The following is a 17,656-nucleotide window of genomic DNA, read 5'->3' on the forward strand; positions in this document are numbered from 1 at the left end:
CCCCGGGTGGTCCCCAAGGCTCAGGGGCACAGCAGGGTCTGAGCTGGGGTGGGGGTGGCCGAACCGGAGACCTCCCGGGGTCCCTGCCGCGGGGGGGCCGGCACAGCCCCGCTCGGCAGCACGGACAGCCTGGGAGGGGGTTTGCCCCAGGCTGGCAGTGCCAGCCAGGCAGCCGACCGTTGGCTGGATTAAATAATAACCAGGGAATTATCAGGAAGCTTTGGGAACAAAGAAGGATTCAGCTGATTGACCCTGGGTGCCCGTTAGTTGTGTGTCGTTAGTAAATCAGCAAACCGCTTTGATCCTGATGTGATTTAACCCAACTGAGCAGCTTCTCCCTCCAACCCACGTTATTACACGTCTCTAGGACATCGCTCCAGACCTCGCCACGGCCCTGGCAGGGGCTGCGGTCTGTGCGGGCCGCGCTAATACACAAACCGGGGCATTTTTTCTTTTTTCATGTATGCAACCTCTACGCACCGCCCGGCAGCGCTCTCTGCGGGGAGGCGGCAGGAGAGACGTCAGGGCGGGCAATGGCATCGGTCCAGGCTGCAGAATATCGGGTCTGAAGGAGAAGGCTTCTGAGCAACACCGCAGCTCCTGTGATCTGTTCTGGGGGGGTACCGTGGAGATCACGGCTTTTAGTGCTGTCAACAGGGAGAGGGAAAGCAAAGGTGTGGAGCAGTGGGTAGGGGCTGCTTGACAGTGTCTGCCTTGGGGGACATTCATCACTACTGCGTCTCAAAATGCTTCATTCTCAAGAGAGGTCACCCGTATTTCACTTAAATTTTTAGCTGTCTAAATTTAAATGAGGTGTATGGTGCTTGTAATCATTTAATGAGGTTTGAGTACGAAAAAGAAAAAATACTTCCTGCCTAGCGTGGCAGTTACTTGCTGTCATCTGTATTTCTCTTGCTAAAGGTGTTGGCACCCTGAGTTATTATGGCCCTTAATGGTTTTACAACGCTGTCTTGAAATGGAATTTCATTTAGTGGAATAGTAGAATTCAGCCCTGTTTATTCTGATTTGCTAAGCAAAAGGGAGAGCAAGACGTGACACAGCTCCTAGTCTGAGTCCAACCAACTGCCGAAATTTTTGCCATATTCTTCTGGTTTAATTTGGCCTGATAGATAGGATTGAATAAACAGTAGAGGGCAAAATTTGAAATGAGGAGTAGTGCATACTTGCAGTTCTCTACCTGTGTCTTCATTAGGTTAAATTAACTACTAAATATAATTATCGGTGTTTGGAGAAATTGCTGGTATCCTGAACCAGCTGAGGATATTGAATCAGCCGGTGCAGCTTCTAAGTCAACGTGCAGAAGACCCCAAAAGTGATATCAATCTGAGACATTTAATCAAAAACTGAGAATATCACCCACATCTCCATTCTATCTGGCCATAAATTTACAACATTCAAGATCATTTTATTTTTGTGAATCTCCTCAAAGCCTCCTTCACCTCCTTATTCCTCAGGCTGTAGATCAAGGGGTTCAGCATGGGAGTCACCACAGTGTAGAGCACCGCAGCCCATTTATCTTCTTCTTTTGAGCTGTCTGAGCTGGGCTTTAAGTACATAAAACACGATGTCCCGTAGAAGATGCTCACAGTGGTGAGGTGGGAGGCACAGGTGGAGAAGGCTTTGCGCTTGCCCTCGGCTGAACTGATGCTCAGGATGGTAGAGATGATGGCCACGTAGGAAACCAGGACAACCAGGCTGCTGGACACACCGAATAAAGATGCTGAAGTTCTTAGGATAATGTGGCTGAGGGTGGTGTCGGAGGTTGAGAGTGATATCAGAGGGGAGATGTCACAGAAGAACAGGTGGATGATGCTGGAGCCACAGAAGGATAAACTGGACATGCCAATAGTCTGTCCCATGCCATTTGCCAACCCCGCCAGGTATGACCCAGTCACCAGCTGGAAACAGCATTTTGGGGACATGACAAGGGGATACACCAGGGGATGGCAAATGGCCACGTAACGGTCGTACGCCATCATAGCCAGCAGGAAGCATTCGGTCATCCCAAAAAGATCAAAAATGAACACCTGAGCCACGCACCCAGCGTAAGAAATGCCCTTCGTCTCTGATATGAAGTCAACCAACATCTTGGGGGTGATGATGGTGGAAGAACAGAGGTCTACAAAGGCCAGGTTACCCAAGAAATAATACATGGGGGAGTGGAGCTGAGAGCTGGCCCTGATTAACACGATCACCCCAAGGTTCCCCAGGATGGTGACAAGATAAGTGAGCAGAAATATCAGAAGGAGGGTGGCCTGAGTCACTGGGTCCTCTGTGAACCCCATTAAGCTGAACTCAGTCACTTGGGTGCAATTGCTTTCTGCCATTAGTTGGAGACGTGCTTGCCGTATGAACTCCTTGCTGGAGGTTTCTCCTACAACAGGCAGGTATCTCACAGGTGGACAACCCTCTCCCCAGTGGGACCCTCTCGGAGACAACCATACAAGATCTAAAGGGACAGTTCTAGGCACAGATCAATTAGAAACAGCTTGCCAAAAGTCGTATGACAGTGTGGGTGCTGCAAAAGCAAAGCTTTGCTCGAGCTGTAAAATCCCACGGCACAGCGTGGTGCGTGGTCCACTCCTGGATGTTCAGCAACGACCTTCGTGGAAAGCTGTGGGGAGGTGACACCCCCGAGTAGCTTTACCTTGGTGCTGTATTTCGTCCCCTTTGTTAGCGTTCAGCCTGGGACTCCGAGGTCATCCAGCTCAACCTGAAACGCAGAGAAACGCGGTGCTTTTACAGTGCCGAGTTGATTATTCATCTTCTCCTTGGCATTTGCCAACCACCTGCTTCCTCCCTCTTTGCTGGGACGACTTCTACGAAACCTTACACGGAGGTCTACATTGGTTTCCCCTCCCTCCTGATACACTGTTTTAGCTAGAAAAACTTTTCCTGGGTCTCTAGCCTGTTCCTAGAGTCTTCAAATGGAAACGGGCAACCCCCAAAGCTGAGCAATCTTTCCTTGAAAATATTTGGGGGGAAAAAAATCATCTTTTGGACCTGCCTCATCTCAGCAAATAAGGTCCCTGAAGGTTCTTTACAGGAAAGCTTCTGGTCCTCAGCCAAGAGCCCTTTGTGGTGATGGGGAGAGGAACCTCCTGAGCGAGCTCTCCAACAGGGTGGTCTCCAGACCTCCCTTCTCAGCAGTTGTGTGGTGAGGACACAGGGCAGCCAGATCCCTGGTTTTGGTAGAAAGTCCAGAGTATTATGAAGAACTGAAGCCCCGGACCCTGCAGGTAGGGCATGAGATGAAGACAGGAGCTGTTTCTTTTTTGCAAGAGAAAACTACGGGAGATGGGTGGCTCAGCATGCGCTGTTCTTGCTCCTGAGTCAGGTGCTGGAGCTCCAGCTTGGGCTGAAAGACGATGACCCTCACTTACATCTCAGCACTATTTCTGCTTCCCTCCTGATGCTCCTGGAGATGGATGTGAAGATGCGTGTGCCTGAAGCTCTGCAGGGGAGCTTGAAAATAAAGCACCGTTGGCAAACACCCTTACTATTTCACATAATTTGGGGATTTGGGGACTGGGGATCTCTTTAAGCCCCAGGAGAGTGACAAAGCCCAAGGCAGGTCATTATCTTTTCTCTGTGCTGCTTAGTTTGGAGAAGTGTACCCAGAGGAGATGACCTCAGCTTGAGTGAACAACAGGGCTTTGAGCTCTCTGCAGCGCAAACCACAGAACAACGCCCCATTTTCACATCCACTTTTTGAACATTTCAGAGACAGTAGCAGTCCATAAGTGCCATGTTTGACATTATCATGCCAGGGAGCTGAGGTGGACCTCGCCAATGGGGCACAGTCCTGCAGTAACAGGGTCCATCAGCAGTCTCAGGCACCATGGACAATGAACCCCCTTTCTACCCATCTCAAATTCCGTGTTTGCAAAGCATAGCTCACAAGTTTGGCTGCAAGGAGCCAAGAGAAGATCGTGACAACCTTGCTAAAGTTGAGGTAAACGCCATCCACTGCTCTCCTTCTCATCCACACAGCCATCACCTCATCACCCAAGGCACTCAGGTTGGTCAAGCATGGCTTGCCCTTGGTACATCCGTGCTGGGTACTCACGGGCACCCTCCCATCCTTCCTCTGCCTGGAGAGGGCTTCCAGGGGGATTCACTTCTTAATGCTGCTGGGGGCTGGGACAGCCCGCAGTCCTTGGGCCCTCCGTCCTGGTGACGACGTTTACCTTCTTCCACACGTCAGGCTGGAAACGCACGAGCCAAAAGGGCAAAGGAGAGGGAGGGAGGTGCCCAAACCTGGAAGGAAGGTGGTGGGAAGGATCAGATAAGGAGCATGAAGAAGGACCGAAAGGGGCAGCAAGGGGGGAGAAGGACGTCCCGTCCCTTCTGAAGGGACGAAGGGAAGTGCTAGGGCTGGCTCTGTCTCCAGTGGCTCTGGTGGAGGTTCCCAAGCCCAACAGGAGATGCGGTGAACCTCTTCCCACAGCCTTTTCACACCCAGCAAAGGTGATGCCGAGGGCAGCAGAAACCACTGTGGGATAAGGTCAGAGGATGTATTTTGCAGAGTGGGAATTAGCTTAGACGCAGAAAGCCCCGACCCAGGCCCTTTGCTGAGCAGCGAGTGGGGCAGCAGGCTGAAACCCCCCGCAGCCAAACGCAAAAGTAAACGTCACCGGATTTGCATCGGAGTTTGGCCGGATCCAGGCTCTGCCTCTGCTCTCGGCGAGGAGAAACCGCACAAAACGGGGTCAGGTTAGACACCCCTCGGACGCCGAGAATTGGTGCTTTACAGACTTGGAGCCAGAGGCTGCCCTTCCCTGACGGTGCAAACCCCCACGCTCTGGGCAGCGTTTGGGGTTTAAAACCCTTCCAGGGCCGCACCCTTGCCTTTCCTTTTCTCTCCAGCAGAAAACTCAGCTGCAGAGCGCGGTGCGATGCTGCGGGTGAGCCCTGGCAGGTCCGGTCCCGCCTGGGGCTGAGCCCCCTCCATCCCCCTCCCCGCTGTCAGCGCCGCCTCTCGCACCTCCTCATCTCCCCGCTCGATACCGGCCCCGCGGCCACGGCCCGGCTGACAGCGGGAGACGGATGGGGCCGAGCGGGCGCCGCGGGGCGCGGGACACGTGTGGGGATGTGACGGACGCGGGGGGCTTGGGGAGATGGTCCCTCCCCGGTTTGCATCAGTCCCGGTCCCAAAAGCCAGCGCAGCCCCCCTTGGCCACCCCGCAGCGTACGGGGGCCAGGGGGGCTCCTCTCCGTTACGACGGCTATGGGAAGGATTTAAGCGCCGGTCCCCAAGCAGAAGCGAAGGCTGAGTCTCAGTTTGGAGAAAACAGCCAGCTCTGGGCAAAGCTGGGAGGGATTTCAGCCCTTGCCCAGTGCCACCATCACCGGGGAACCACCGGGGACAGAAAACAATCAGCATCCCCGTGGGGATGTCCCCTGGTCCCTCCAAACCCGTCCCCAGAGCCCCAGCGTCCCTCATCCCGCCCGAACCCACTCCCGCGGTCTGCAATGAGACGGTTGCAGTTCGGAGGGGAGCGGGGGGCTCTGGAGCAGCCCCTCTGCTTTCCCCCCCCCGCAGCCCCCCGCCCCTGCGTCAGTCACCGCCCCGCACGCATCCCTTGCCCCCGCGGCGCCGCCTCGTCCCCATCCATCTCCCGCTGTCAGGACGGTATCGAGCGTCGCGATGGGAGGCGCGGGGTGGAGGGGGCTCAGCCCTGGGGCAGGACTGGGGGTCCCGGGTCCCAGGGCAGAGACGGGACCAGCATTTGGGATGGGCGCAGGGGAGGGGGCAGCGCTTTCCTTCCCCCCGCCCGGAGCCGCAGAGGCTTTGCACGAGTGCCCGGCACGTTGCGGGTGCCTCAACACCTCGCCGCGCTTTTTAATACTGGGTGTTGACGGCGGGCTGTCGGCTGAGCCGCCGGTGCGCGGGCGGCTGCCGCGTGCCGAGAGGGGCTTTGCCCGGGGGAGAGGGTCGGAGCAGCCCCCATCTCCCCCCACACAGACATATGACACGAAGGGGACAAGGAGACCCCAACAGAGCTGTCCCTCCCAGCCCAGGGTACCCCAAGATCTGGCTGGGCACCGGTGGTGGTCCCAGCGGTCCCAGGGCCACCGCTCGCCTCCCGTCCATCATCATCGTGTCAAGGCGTGAAGGCAGGTCGGGGAAGGGGGCCGTGCTCCGGCCCCCGAGGACCACTGGCAGCTCCAGCCCCCGCGTCTCCACCCCCGAGCTGGGGCATAAAACCCCCGGCAGGCTGCGGGGGACAGTCCGGAGCTGGCGCTGCGCTGGAGGGGGCTTCGTTGGGGTCCCCACCGCCGCCGTGCCGGGGGACGGAGCCACAGACGCCTCCTGCCCACCGGCTGTACCCATGGCAGGTAAAACCCACCCGCGGCAACGCTCCCCCGTACCCAGTGGGGGGGTCCCGCAGTGGTTTTGGGGTGCAGTGGGTCACCCGGCCCCACAAGAGAGTAGGGCTGTGATGGCGGGGACAAAACCCCATTTTTGTGGGGGCGCCAGGACCCCCCTGGTCCTCCCAACCCCTCCAGAGAGGGAGGATGCGAGGGGGTGGCCGGCAGCACCCGGGGTCTGCTCCCACATCTGGGGTGCAGGGGCTGCCCCCCCCGACACCCCCTCACCCCTCCGCAGCCTTCCTGGGGGGGCCGGGCGAGGGGCCCCCCTGCGGCACCGGCCCCGGGTGGGCAGTCGAGGGGCCGGGGGCCGGCGGCAAGAACCGGCGCGTGTGCCACGCTGCGGCACGGCTGGAGATGGGCAGCCTCTGGGAGGAGTTCAACCGCCTGGGCACCGAGATGATCGTCACCAAGGCGGGCAGGTAGGTACCGCAGCGGGGCGGGGGGGCTGCCGGGGGGGGGCACCCCCTTCCCACCCCCCCTCCCCGCAGGAGGATGTTCCCCACCTTCCAGGTGAAGCTGTCGGGGCTGGACCCGTTGGCCGACTACGTCCTGCTCATGGACTTCGTCCCGCTGGATGACAAGCGATACAGGTGGGGAGGGGGCGATGGGGATGCTGGGGCAGGGGGGCCAGATCCTGGCGGTGCTGAGCCCCCCCTGCCCCGCAGGTACGCCTTCCACAGCTCCTCCTGGCTGGCGGCGGGACGGGCCGACCCCGCAGCCCCCGGCCGCGTCCACTTCCACCCCGACTCCCCGGCCAAGGGGGCCCAGTGGATGCGGCAGATCGTCTCCTTCGACAAGCTCAAGTTGACCAACAACCTCCTGGACGACAACGGCCACGTGAGGACCCGGCCCCGGGGTGGGCGGTGGCAGGGGGACACGACGCACCCCTGCCCGGAGGGTCCTGCCCACCGCCCCTCTCCCCCCCAGATCATCCTCAACTCCATGCACCGCTACCAGCCCCGCTTCCACGTGGTCTTCGTGGACCCGCGGCGGGACAGCGAGCGCTTCGCCCACCAGAACTTCAAGTCCTTCAGCTTCCCCGAGACCCAGTTCATGGCGGTGACGGCTTACCAGAACCACCGGGTGAGCCCCGGGGCGGGGGGACATCGGGGTGCCCCAGGGACCCCCTGACCCCGCTCCGCTCCGCAGATCACCCAGCTGAAGATCGCCAGCAACCCCTTCGCCAAGGGCTTTCGGGATGGCGACCCCGAGCCGTGGTAAGGCCCCCCCGACACCGCCCCGACGCCACGATGAGGGGCTCCGCGCCGCCCCCCCCCTGAGCCCCCCATTTCCCTTGCAGGTGCGGGGTGCCGGCAGGGTCCCTGCTGGGTGCAATGCCCCGCGCCCGGGTCACCACGCTGCCCTCCCGCCCCGAGAAGCAGGAGAAAGGTAGGGGGGCTGGGGGGGTGGCTGACCCCCTCTTGCTGTCTCTCCCTCCCCCAGGGGCTCCCCACAGCAGCCATGGGGCACTGGCCGCCGCCGTGCCCCCACAACCGGCCCCACCGGCTCCCCCCGGCTTCCCCGAGCTGCCCGCGCCCCCCTTCCAGCCCCTCGCCTGCCCCCCCGGTGTCTACGTGGGGGCCAAGCCCCGCACCCTGCCCTACCCCCTGCCCGCCTTCCCCCCGCTCAGCACCTACGGCGCCGCCGCGGCCCCCACCTTCGGCTACGGGCAGCAGTGATGGGGGGGCACCCCCCGCCCCCCGGGACCCCCTCCCCAGCCCGCGGCAGAGGGGACAGAGACGCAGAGCTGGGGACGAGCCACGGCGACGGCTTTATTCGCTGCCGAGGAGGGGACGGGGAGGGTGCTGCAGCCGGACCCCCGCTGCGCCCCAGCCTGGGGGTTTGGGAGGGGAACCCTGCCCCCCCGGCACGCCCCCGCAGGGTGGGGGATTGGGTCCAGCCGATGCTCCGAGCCCCCCGACATCCACGCGGCGCGGCTACTCCCAGGCGTCGGGCGCGAAGGCGAAGGGGCACAGCTTGTACCCGGCGCCCACGTAAAACTTATTCTGAAACTCCACCCTGCCGAGGAGAGGGGCCGGTGAGGAGCGGCACGGGGGGGGTCGGTCACCCCACCCCACCGGCACCCCCCTGGGCCGGGCTCACCAGTGCAGGCGCAGGGCGTGGAGGAAGGCGGAGAGCCCCTCCATCACCAGCAGGATGGCCACCGTCAGCACGGCGAAGGCGGCGAAGACGGGCACCAGCACCACGCCGCCCGCGTAGCTCAGCCTCACGAAGCCGTTGCGCATCACCATGGTCCACAGGACCTCCGACAGCTCTGGGGAGGGGGGACAGGGACAGGCGGAGGGGGTGAGGCTCTGCCCGGCCCCGGGGAGGGGACGCGGGGGGCCGGGGGGGACTCACGGGCGTGGGCCAGGCTGAGCGCCCAGAGCCGCAGGTAGGACGCGGTGTTGGAGACGCAGCCCAGGCAGTACTCGATGGTGTGGATCGCCTGGTGCATGAAGATCTCGGCGAAGTCCAAGTGCTGCGGGGACGGAGGGGACATGGGACATGGGTGGGGGGCACAGCCACCCCCACCCCACCGCCCCAACCCGCCGGGCCGGTGCCCCTCACCTCGGCGTCGGGGCTGTGCCCCCCGCTCTCCACGTCCTCCTTGGTGGCGTTGACGGAGTTGCCGGCCTCCTGCCCCTCCAGCAGCGGCTCCTGCTCCCCCGCGGCCACCGGCTGCACGGGGACGGCACCGGCGGTGAGACCCCGCTGCGTCCCCCCGGCTGAGCCCCCCCGCCGTGACCCCAGCCTCACCGCAGGGCGGCCCGGCCTCGGCGCGCGCCGCCGGCAGCACAGGTAGAGCGGTGTCCCCAGGAGCAGGACGGGCACCGACGCCAGCGCCAGCACCACCAGCACGGTCTGCACCGGCACCTGCGGCACAGGGGCAGCGTCTCAGGGTCCCCTCCAGCACCGGGTACCCACGGCACCACAGCCCCACTCGTGACACAGGGGGGACCCTATCCCCACTGCGCCAGCCCCCACGGGGCTCCCCGCTGCTCCCAGCCGGGGCGAAGAGAAGGGTCCCCGGGTGGGTGCCCCCCATCTCGGCGGGGTGCTACCTGCCCCCGGTAGAGCGGGAGGTTGTCGGCGTTGGAGGTGAAGAGGAACATGTCGATGAAGTGGATGAGGATGCTGGGGGCCACCAGGGAGTTGGCGGCGCTGAACTTGACCCACTTGTAGAAGATGAGGAAGACAAGGTAGCCGAAGAGCGCCAGGAGGAAAACCATCTCGGGCAGGAGCTCCAGCACCAGCCGGTGCCGCTGCTGGAAGTGCCTGGGCAGGGGGACATCAGCCACGCTCAGCCTGGCGTGACGCACCCTCGCGTGTCCTGGGCTCCCACCCCGAGGTAGGGGTACAGGACCCCACCCGCCCACCCCACCCAGGTGAGTCCAGCCCCGGTCCCCTTAGCATGACCACGGGTGGCCAAAGCCCACGGGCGCAACCACGGGGACTCACACATGGTTGAAGACCCCCAGCAGGACACCGAAGCCCATGTGCACGATGCCCAGCACCACGGACATCTTCATCTTGAAGGAGTTGAGGAAGTTGAGGTGGTTGGTGGCCAAGCTCCAGATCTGTCGTGGACAACGTGGGTGAGACTCTGGGCCACCCCACCGAGGGTCCCACCCTGTCCTCTCCCCCATGGGACACTCACTGGGTCGATCCCGAAAGGATAGGGCCCTTGGAAGACGCCGGTGACGTTGGGGTCCAGGGTGAGGGACGGGTGGGTGGCGAGGTAGGCAGAGCTGTGGGCAGAGTGAGGGGGTGTCAGTGCAGGCAGGGACCTGGGGGGGTCACAGGGGGGTTGGGAGCCCCACCTCCAGGAGGAGTGGTTGGCCATGGCGGCCACGCTCCAGGCGGAGGGGAAGATGACGGTGGCTTTGCTGAAGCACTCATTGTAAATGAAGCCGGTGTAGATGGAGAAGGCCCCCATGAGCAGGATGAGGTAGCGCCCCTCGAAGAACGTCAGCCAGATCTGGTGGGGGCAAACACGGCTGCCTCGTCCCACACCACCTCCCCTGCCCCGTACCGTCCCTCTCCCACACCACCAACCCTGCCCCATACTGTCCCTGTCCCGTGCCACCAGCTCCATCCCACACCTCCAACCCCATCCTGTACCCCCAAGCCCATCCCACGCCCCCAGCCATGTCCCACACCTCCAGCCCGGCCCCCCGCCATGTCCCCCTCACCTCGTTGCTGGCCTGCCGCAGGCTGGGGCTGTTCTCGTACAGCACCATCCAGAGAGCAAAGAGGAACATGAGCAGCCCGTGCCCCACGTCCCCAAACATGATGGCGAAGATGAAGGGGAAGGTGATGATGGCGTAGGGCGCTGGGGGGGCACAGGGACCACGTCACACGGGGCCCCCACCCCAGCCCTGGGCCGTGGCAGGGGGCCGGGGGCCTTACCGGGGTTCACCTCCTGGTAGCTGGCCACCCCGTAGGCGTCCACGATGCTCTGGAAGCCGGCGGTGAACTTGTTGGTGCGGATGAGGGTGGGGGGGCTCTCGGAGGTGGGGATGCGCTGCACGAAGCACTCCACGCTCGAGCCGCTCTTGTACTGCGGGGACAGCAGCCGGTGCCTGACCCACGGCACCCCCCTGCCCGGCACCCGCCCCCCAGGGCAGGAGGACATGGGGACACCGAGCGACCCTTGGCATGAGGCCATGGGGACACCAAGCAACCCCAGCACAAGGACATGGGGACACCAAGCAACCCTTGGCACGAGGACATGGGGACACCAAGCAACCCCAGCACAAGGACATGGGGACACCAAGCAACCCTTGGCACGAGGACACGGGGACACCAAGCAACCCCAGCACAAGGACATGGGGACACCAAGCAACCCTTGGCACGAGGACATGGGGACACCAAGCAACCCACCGATCCCTGGCGCAGGGCGTCCTGCACTTGGGTGAGGTCCCGCACGGGGCACCAGACCTCGGCGATGAGGCACTTCTCGGTGACATCGAAGCTGCACTGGTTGAGGACGAGGTAGATGGCCTTCATCTTCTGCACCTGCACCCGCCAGGTGGGCAGCGCCAGCACCACCTTGTCCAGCACCTGCGCCAGGTACTGCTCCGACTCCTCCAGCACCTGCGGGTGCCCGGCACGGGTCAGGGACTGGGGGGTCCCGGCATGGCCCCCCCGTCCCCGCTGTGGTGCCCAGCTCACCACGCTGAGGTCCTGGATCTGGCTGTGCAGCCCGCTCATGGTGTCCGCCCGGCTGGCCTCGCTCTCCGGGTAGGGGTACACGTGGCAGTGGAAGCTGGGACAGACGGACGCCGCCGTGTCGGGGGGTGCCAGGGCCCCCCGGGGCGGCCCAGCCCGTCCCTGTGGGGGGTTTGGAGCACGTCTTGCTAAATAAACCTCTGCGTGGCACAGGGCCGCAGGCTCACCAGTCCGAGATCTTGCGGATCTTCTGCCCGATCTGCTCGCCCCAGTAGGAGATGAGGAAGATGACCCAGGTGATGCTCTCGCCCTGGGGACAGCACAGCCCACGTCAGCCCCAGCTGTCCCGGCCCCCCTTCCCTGCCAGCCCCCACCCTGGTGCCCCGCTCACCGTGGCCGGGTCCTCCATGGGCTCGGGCATCTCCACAAAGCTGGCCACCAGGTAGCCGCGGCAGGCGCGCCACAGCAGCCGCTCGAAGGCGCTCACCCGCCACGGGTGAATGACGCCAGCCACGAAGCTGCGGGGACACGGCGGGGACGCTGGGACGGGCACGGCTCTGCTGCTGCCCCTGCCCCATGGCCCATCTCCAGCCCTTATCCTACAGCCATGCCCATTGCCCCACGGCCAAGTTATTGCCCCATGGCCCAGTTATTGCCCCATGGCCCATCTCCAACCCCTACCCTACAGCCATGCCCATTGACCCATGGCCATGCCATTGCCCCATGGCCCATCTCCAACCCCCACCCTACAGCCATGCCCATTGCCCCATAGCCATGCCATTGCCTCATGGCCCATCTCCAACCCCTACCCTACAGCCATGCCCATTGACCCATGGCCATGCCGTTGCCTCATGGCCCATCTCCAACCCCTACCCTACAGCCATGCCCATTGACCCATGGCCATGCCGTTGCCTCATGGCCCATCTCCAACCCCTACCCTACAGCCATGCCCATTGACCCATGGCCATGCCACTGCCCCATGGCCCATCTCCAACCCCCACCCTACAGCCATGCCCACCGCCCCACGGCCCCGCCGGTGCCCACGGCCCCTCTCCAACCCCCGCCCCACATGCCAGCCCCTTACTTGATCTTGCGGTCGAGGTGCTGGTGCAGGGAGGGGTCGAGGATGGGCTCACGCTCCGAGAGCGCCCGGGGCCGCACCGGGGAGCCCAGGGGGGCCTGCGGTGATGGGGAGCAAAGAGATGAGGCTGCGGGGTGAAGCGGGGCGCAGGGCGGCACCCCCAGGACGTGGCACCCCCCGGACGGCGGGGCCCCCCCGCGGACCCACCGACAGGCTGGTGAAGCGCTGGCCCTCGCGCAGGACGTGGAGGTACTGGCGCAGCTCCCGCAGGCGCCCGCGCAGGGAGGCGCGGTTGCGGCTGACCTCCCGCAGCTCCTGCGCCAGCTGCTCCGACTGCTCCTGCACCCGCAGCGCTTCCCGCGCCAGCGGCGCCCGCGGGTTGTCGGGGCACGGCCCCAGCGCCCGCCCGGCGCCCCGCAGCTCCTGCTGCAGGAAGGCTGCGAGAGCCGCGGTCAGATGTGGGGGGCCGGGGTGGGGGGGGCACCCCACCGAGCAGCCCCCCCCAAGTCCGCCCCGCGTCCCCCCAGCACTCACTGAAGGTCTTCTCCATCTCCTCGCAGCGCCGCACCTCGCCCACGAAGCGCCGCTGGAAGGCGCTCACCTTGGGGTTCAGCTGCCGGGGGTGCACGGTCACAGCACAGCCGCGGCGGGATGGGGGGGTCGAGCATCTCAGGGGGCCGGGCAGCCCCAGCACCCCTAGCCCAGCACCGTGCCACAGCCCCCTGCACCCAGAGCACCCCAAGCCACCGACATACCCAGTCCCTTGCACCCATGGCACCCCAAATCACCTGCATCCACCCTCTGTACCCAGTTTCCCACACCCATGGCACCCCAAAGCCACCTGCACCCAGTCCCCTGCACCCATGGCACCCAAGACACCCACATCCACCCCCTGCACCTACAGCACCCCAAATCCACCACACCAAACCCACAGCACCCACAGTATCCCAAACCACCCAGACCAAACGCGTAGCACCCCAAACCACCCACCTCAAACCCCCTGCACCCACTGCACCCAAACCCACTCAGACCAACCCCCCTGCACTGAGGGCACCCCAAACCACCCACCCCAAACCCCTTGCACCCAGGGCATCCAAACCCACCCAGACCAACTCCCCTGCACCCAGGGGACCCAAACCCACCCACCCCAAGCCCCCTGCACCCAGGGCACCCAAACCCACCCACACCAACACCGCTGTACCCAGGGCACCCAAACCCACCCAGACCCACCCCCCTGTACCCAGAGCACCCCAAACCACCTACACCCACCCCCTGCACCCAGAGCACCCAAACCCACCCAGACCAACCCCCCTGTATCCAGGGGACCCAAACCCACCCACCCCAAGCCCCCTGCACCCACAGCACCCAAACCCACCCACACCAACACCGCTGTCCCCAGGGCACCCAAACCCACCCAGACCCACCTCCCTGTACCCAGAGCACCCCAAACCACCTGCACCCACCCCCTGCACCCAGAGCACCCAAACCCACCCAGACCAACCCCCTGTCCCCAGGGCACCCCATCCCAGCCCCCCCACCCCTACGTACGTCCCTGAACTCCAGCAGCCCCCGCTCGCCCAGCTCGCTGACGCAGCTGTAGGCCGAGGCGGACTGGAGGAAGAGCTGGGCCAGGCAGACCTCCTCGCTGCGGAACAGGGACCCCATGGTGCCCCCCGGGGACCCCGCTCCGTCCCTGGGGTGCGGAGGCGCGAGGGCACCCGCCTGGGGGGCAGAGGGAGGGGGTGAGGGCGGGGGGCTCAGGGCCGGGGGCTCAGGGCCGGGGGTCGCAGCAGGGCTGGGGGGGTCACCCCGGGGGGGGCTGCAGAGCCGGCGTGTCCCCGCAGCCGTGGCCGTGGGAAGTGACCCGCCCCAGTCACACGCGGCTTTTCCCAGCACCGGGGCTTGCAAAATACTTTCCAGCCCCCCCCATTACACCCACACCCCCCCACCCCCCCGCCCCGCTCAGCTGCATCTGAGTCAGGGCCACCGCATCCCCCGGGACCGCACCGGGGGCACCGGCCGCCTCCCCCGGGGCAGGGCGGGGAGCGAGGGAGGGGCAGGCTGCCCCGGACCCCCCACCCGGGACCCACACCCCCACACCCCCCCCCGTGGGGGCTGCCCGGCCGAGGAGCGGGGCCGCCCCCCGGGGAGCGGCGGTGCCGCCCGCCCCTACCCGGGAGCGCGGGGCCGGCGGGGCTCGGCACTTCCTCTTCCCCAGGAAGGGCCCGGCCGCGGGGAGGGACCGGCCCGCCCGGCCCCGCCGACCGGGGGAACCGGCACCGCCGCTCCCCGGGAACCCCCTTCTTCCCCCGGGCGCACGGGAGCGGGAGCGCACCCCCCCCCGCCCCGGGACCCCGCGCCGCGGGAAGCGGGGGACCGGGATCCCTCGGAGCCAGGACGGCCCCATCCCCCGAGGAGCAGGGAAAGCCGGGAAACTCCCCGCCGGTACCACCGGGACACCCCTCCGTGGCTGCCCCGGGCCGGGAATGACCCCCCCGGCCCCAGGGCCGGCTGCAGGCAGGGACACCCCCAAACCCCCTCACCCTGCCTGCCCCCCCCAACCGGCCTTGCCCCACAGCCTCCACGCATCCGCCCCCATCCCGCACCTTTCCGATGCTCCCCACGTTCCTGTGCCCCCACCCCGACACGGGTGACGGCACCCCCAGGACCCCTGTCCCCCTCCCCAAGATGCAACCACGCACCCCCGGGTGCCCCCCACCCCGGGCTGTACCTGCCCAGGGGGGTTCAACCCCTCCCCTGCCCCAGCGCTGGAAAGGAAGAGACACGGAGAAAGCCGGAGCTCCGGGTTAGGAAGGGGCCGGTGCCCCCAGTGCAGAGGGGGGTGGCAGAACCCCCCCCAAACCCTTTATTAGGGGAGCGGGGAGGAGACGCAGCGCCGTCCGGCCGTCACCGGTACAGGTAATCGGCTTGGATGTTGGCCGCGATCTCGGCCTCCCACTTGTCGCCGTTGTTGAGCAGCTTCTCCTTGTTGTAGAGCAGCTCCTCGTGCGTCTCCGTCGAGAACTCGAAGTTGGGGCCCTGCCAGGACGGGAGACGTTCGCCCTCAAGGCTCGCCGGACCCCCGCCGCCCCGGGCAGGGGGTCTCGCTGCCCCGCGGCTCTGCCCCCTCCCCGGCTCACCTCCACGATGGCGTCCACGGGGCAGGCCTCCTGGCAGAACCCGCAGTAGATGCACTTGGTCATGTCGATGTCGTAGCGGGTGGTGCGGCGGCTGCCGTCGGCTCGGGGCTCGGCCTCGATGGTGATCGCCTGCCGCGGGGCCACGGGGGACACCATCAGCTCCATCCCCCGGAGCCAGCGGGAGGAGGATGAGGGTGAACGAAGGCTGACCTGTGCTGGGCAGACGGCCTCGCAGAGCTTGCAGGCGATGCACCTCTCCTCGCCCGAGGGGTAGCGGCGCAGGGCGTGCTCCCCGCGGAAGCGCGGGCTCAGCGGGCCCTTCTCGAAGGGGTAGTTGATGGTGGCCGGCTCCCGGAAAAGGTAGCTCAGCGTCATGGCCAAGCCTGGAAGACAGAGAGGGGGGGTTACGGCACGCGCAGGGGGCTGGTACCCCGCAGCCAGGCCAGGGACTGTGCGTGGGGAGGCTGAGAGGGGCTTGTTTCGCCCTCGGAGGCATCCAGCCGGCTCCAGGACTCACCTCGGAAGAGCTCCGTCCACAGCAGGGTCTGGGCAGCCCGGTCGGTGATGGACCGCATGTCCATGGCCGGCTCCTGGACGTTGACGTACTCTGCGGGGAGGGGGACGCTGTGCCCAGCCCGCGGGGAGGGGGAGGCAGCCGCGGGGCGGGAGGGGAAGGGCCGGGGGGCACTCGCCCCTACTCACTGTAGGAGTCCCTGGGGGCGGTGGTGCTGAGCGGGCGCAGGAAGCCCAGGGGGGCCGGTGGGCCTGGGGGAAGGGGAGAGAGAGGGGTCAGGGGGGGTTGGGGCTGGGGAGAGGGGGGCGAGGGGGTGCCTGGCGCGGCCCTCACCTGCATGGGCAGCCCGGTAGAGCAAACGCAGCGCCGCCATGTCCGGTCCTGCTGCCGGCAGAGGGGCCCGGCCTGACACTCGCTGCCAGGCCTCAGGTGCCGGGCCGGCAGGCAGCTGGGGGGGGGCCTGGGCCCCCCTACTTCCCACAGGGGACCCCCAACCCTCCACCAGAAGAGACCCGGACACCCTAGGCACCCCTCCTCCCGCAAGGGACCCAGGTGTCCTCCCCCCCGCCAAAGGGACCAAAGTATCCTACCCCCACAAGGGACCCAGGCGTCCTGTTCCCCTCCCCACAAGGGACCCAGATGTCCCCCCCCCCCCAAGGGACCCAGGCGTCCTGTTCCCCTCCCCACAAGGGACCTAGATGTCCTCCCCCCTCCAAGGGACCCAGGCGTCCTGTTCCCCCCCCCCAAGAGACCCAGGCGTCCTGTTCCCATCCCCACAAGGGACCCAGATGTCCTCCCCCCCCCCCCAAGGGACCCAGGCGTCCTGTACCCCTCCCCACAAGGGACCCAGATGTCCTGTCCCCCCTCAAGGGACCCAGGCGTCCTGTCCCCCCTCCAAAGGGACCCGGCTGTCCCCCCCAAGGGACCCAGGCGCCCTGGTCCCCTCGCCCGCCCCCCGAGAGACCCAGGCAGGCTCCCCTCCCCACGGGAGCCCCAAAGCCCTGCCCCACGCCCCCCTCCCCAGCACCCCAGTGACAGCCCCCCCCGCAGGGACCGAGCCGCCCTGACACCCCGGCCCCAGAAAGGCCCCAGGCGCCCCGTGTGTGTGTGTGTGTCCTCGGGGGGGGCCCCCGGCGTCCGGGCCGCCTCCTCTCCCCCAAGCGGGATCTGCTGGCCACGACAAGCCACCATGGGCCACCACGGGCCTCCCGGGCGCCCCGGCCAGCCCCCTCCCGAGGCCCCCCCCCCCCCCGCGGGGCCGCCGGCCCCCCCCGCTCACCTCCCCCAAGGACCCAGGCGTCCTGACCCCTGGCCCGCCCCCAAAGCGCACTGCGCAGGCGCCAAGGC

General features: G+C 65.6%; 4 protein-coding genes across 7 annotated transcripts; 1 reads left to right on the top strand and 3 right to left on the bottom strand.

Moving 5' to 3' along the window:
- Window positions 1-1,421: 1,421 nt before the first annotated feature.
- Window positions 1,422-4,104, bottom strand: LOC142088328 (olfactory receptor 5G9-like). Of its 2 annotated transcripts, XM_075163564.1 has the most exons (2): window positions 4,097-4,104; window positions 1,422-2,337 (listed from the first exon to the last, which is right to left on the bottom strand). In XM_075163564.1, exons 1-2 carry the CDS (start codon window positions 4,102-4,104, stop codon window positions 1,422-1,424), a joined length of 924 nt encoding a protein of 307 aa, XP_075019665.1. The 2 variants fall into 2 exon arrangements, with proteins under 2 accessions (XP_075019665.1, XP_075019666.1); XM_075163565.1 differs by lacking the exon at window positions 4,097-4,104 and having other exon boundaries at window positions 1,422-2,363.
- Window positions 4,105-5,993: 1,889 nt separating this feature from the next.
- Window positions 5,994-8,078, top strand: TBX10 (T-box transcription factor 10). Its single transcript, XM_075163843.1, has 7 exons — window positions 5,994-6,363; window positions 6,635-6,818; window positions 6,888-6,989; window positions 7,065-7,236; window positions 7,327-7,482; window positions 7,549-7,616; window positions 7,700-8,078. Exons 1-7 carry the CDS (start codon window positions 5,994-5,996, stop codon window positions 8,076-8,078), a joined length of 1,431 nt encoding a protein of 476 aa, XP_075019944.1.
- A 69-nt stretch (window positions 8,079-8,147) lies between these two features.
- Window positions 8,148-14,925, bottom strand: TCIRG1 (T cell immune regulator 1, ATPase H+ transporting V0 subunit a3). 2 transcript variants are annotated; one of them, XM_075163526.1, is made up of 19 exons: window positions 14,829-14,925; window positions 14,204-14,377; window positions 13,190-13,268; window positions 12,863-13,092; window positions 12,659-12,753; window positions 11,966-12,092; window positions 11,802-11,884; window positions 11,578-11,671; window positions 11,287-11,499; window positions 10,813-10,963; window positions 10,596-10,735; window positions 10,061-10,381; window positions 9,862-9,980; window positions 9,465-9,678; window positions 9,160-9,276; window positions 8,971-9,081; window positions 8,761-8,881; window positions 8,503-8,674; window positions 8,148-8,418 (listed from the first exon to the last, which is right to left on the bottom strand). In XM_075163526.1, the coding sequence occupies exons 2-19, from the start codon at window positions 14,318-14,320 to the stop codon at window positions 8,337-8,339; spliced, it is 2,586 nt and encodes an 861-aa protein (XP_075019627.1). In that variant the 5' UTR covers window positions 14,321-14,377; window positions 14,829-14,925; the 3' UTR covers window positions 8,148-8,336. The 2 variants fall into 2 exon arrangements, with proteins under 2 accessions (XP_075019627.1, XP_075019628.1); XM_075163527.1 differs by lacking the exon at window positions 14,829-14,925 and having other exon boundaries at window positions 10,061-10,151; window positions 10,224-10,381; window positions 14,204-14,587.
- Window positions 14,926-15,456: 531 nt separating this feature from the next.
- Window positions 15,457-17,656, bottom strand: NDUFS8 (NADH:ubiquinone oxidoreductase core subunit S8). Of its 2 annotated transcripts, none has more exons than XM_075163573.1 (7): window positions 17,589-17,656; window positions 16,643-16,690; window positions 16,498-16,560; window positions 16,313-16,402; window positions 16,006-16,178; window positions 15,796-15,924; window positions 15,457-15,694 (listed from the first exon to the last, which is right to left on the bottom strand). In XM_075163573.1, the coding sequence occupies exons 2-7, from the start codon at window positions 16,680-16,682 to the stop codon at window positions 15,563-15,565; spliced, it is 627 nt and encodes a 208-aa protein (XP_075019674.1). In that variant the 5' UTR covers window positions 16,683-16,690; window positions 17,589-17,656; the 3' UTR covers window positions 15,457-15,562. The 2 variants fall into 2 exon arrangements, with proteins under 2 accessions (XP_075019674.1, XP_075019675.1); XM_075163574.1 differs by having other exon boundaries at window positions 16,643-16,693; window positions 17,589-17,618.

Source organism: Calonectris borealis, chromosome 14 (assembly GCF_964195595.1).
Source record: "Calonectris borealis chromosome 14, bCalBor7.hap1.2, whole genome shotgun sequence".
NCBI lineage: Eukaryota > Metazoa > Chordata > Aves > Procellariiformes > Procellariidae > Calonectris > Calonectris borealis.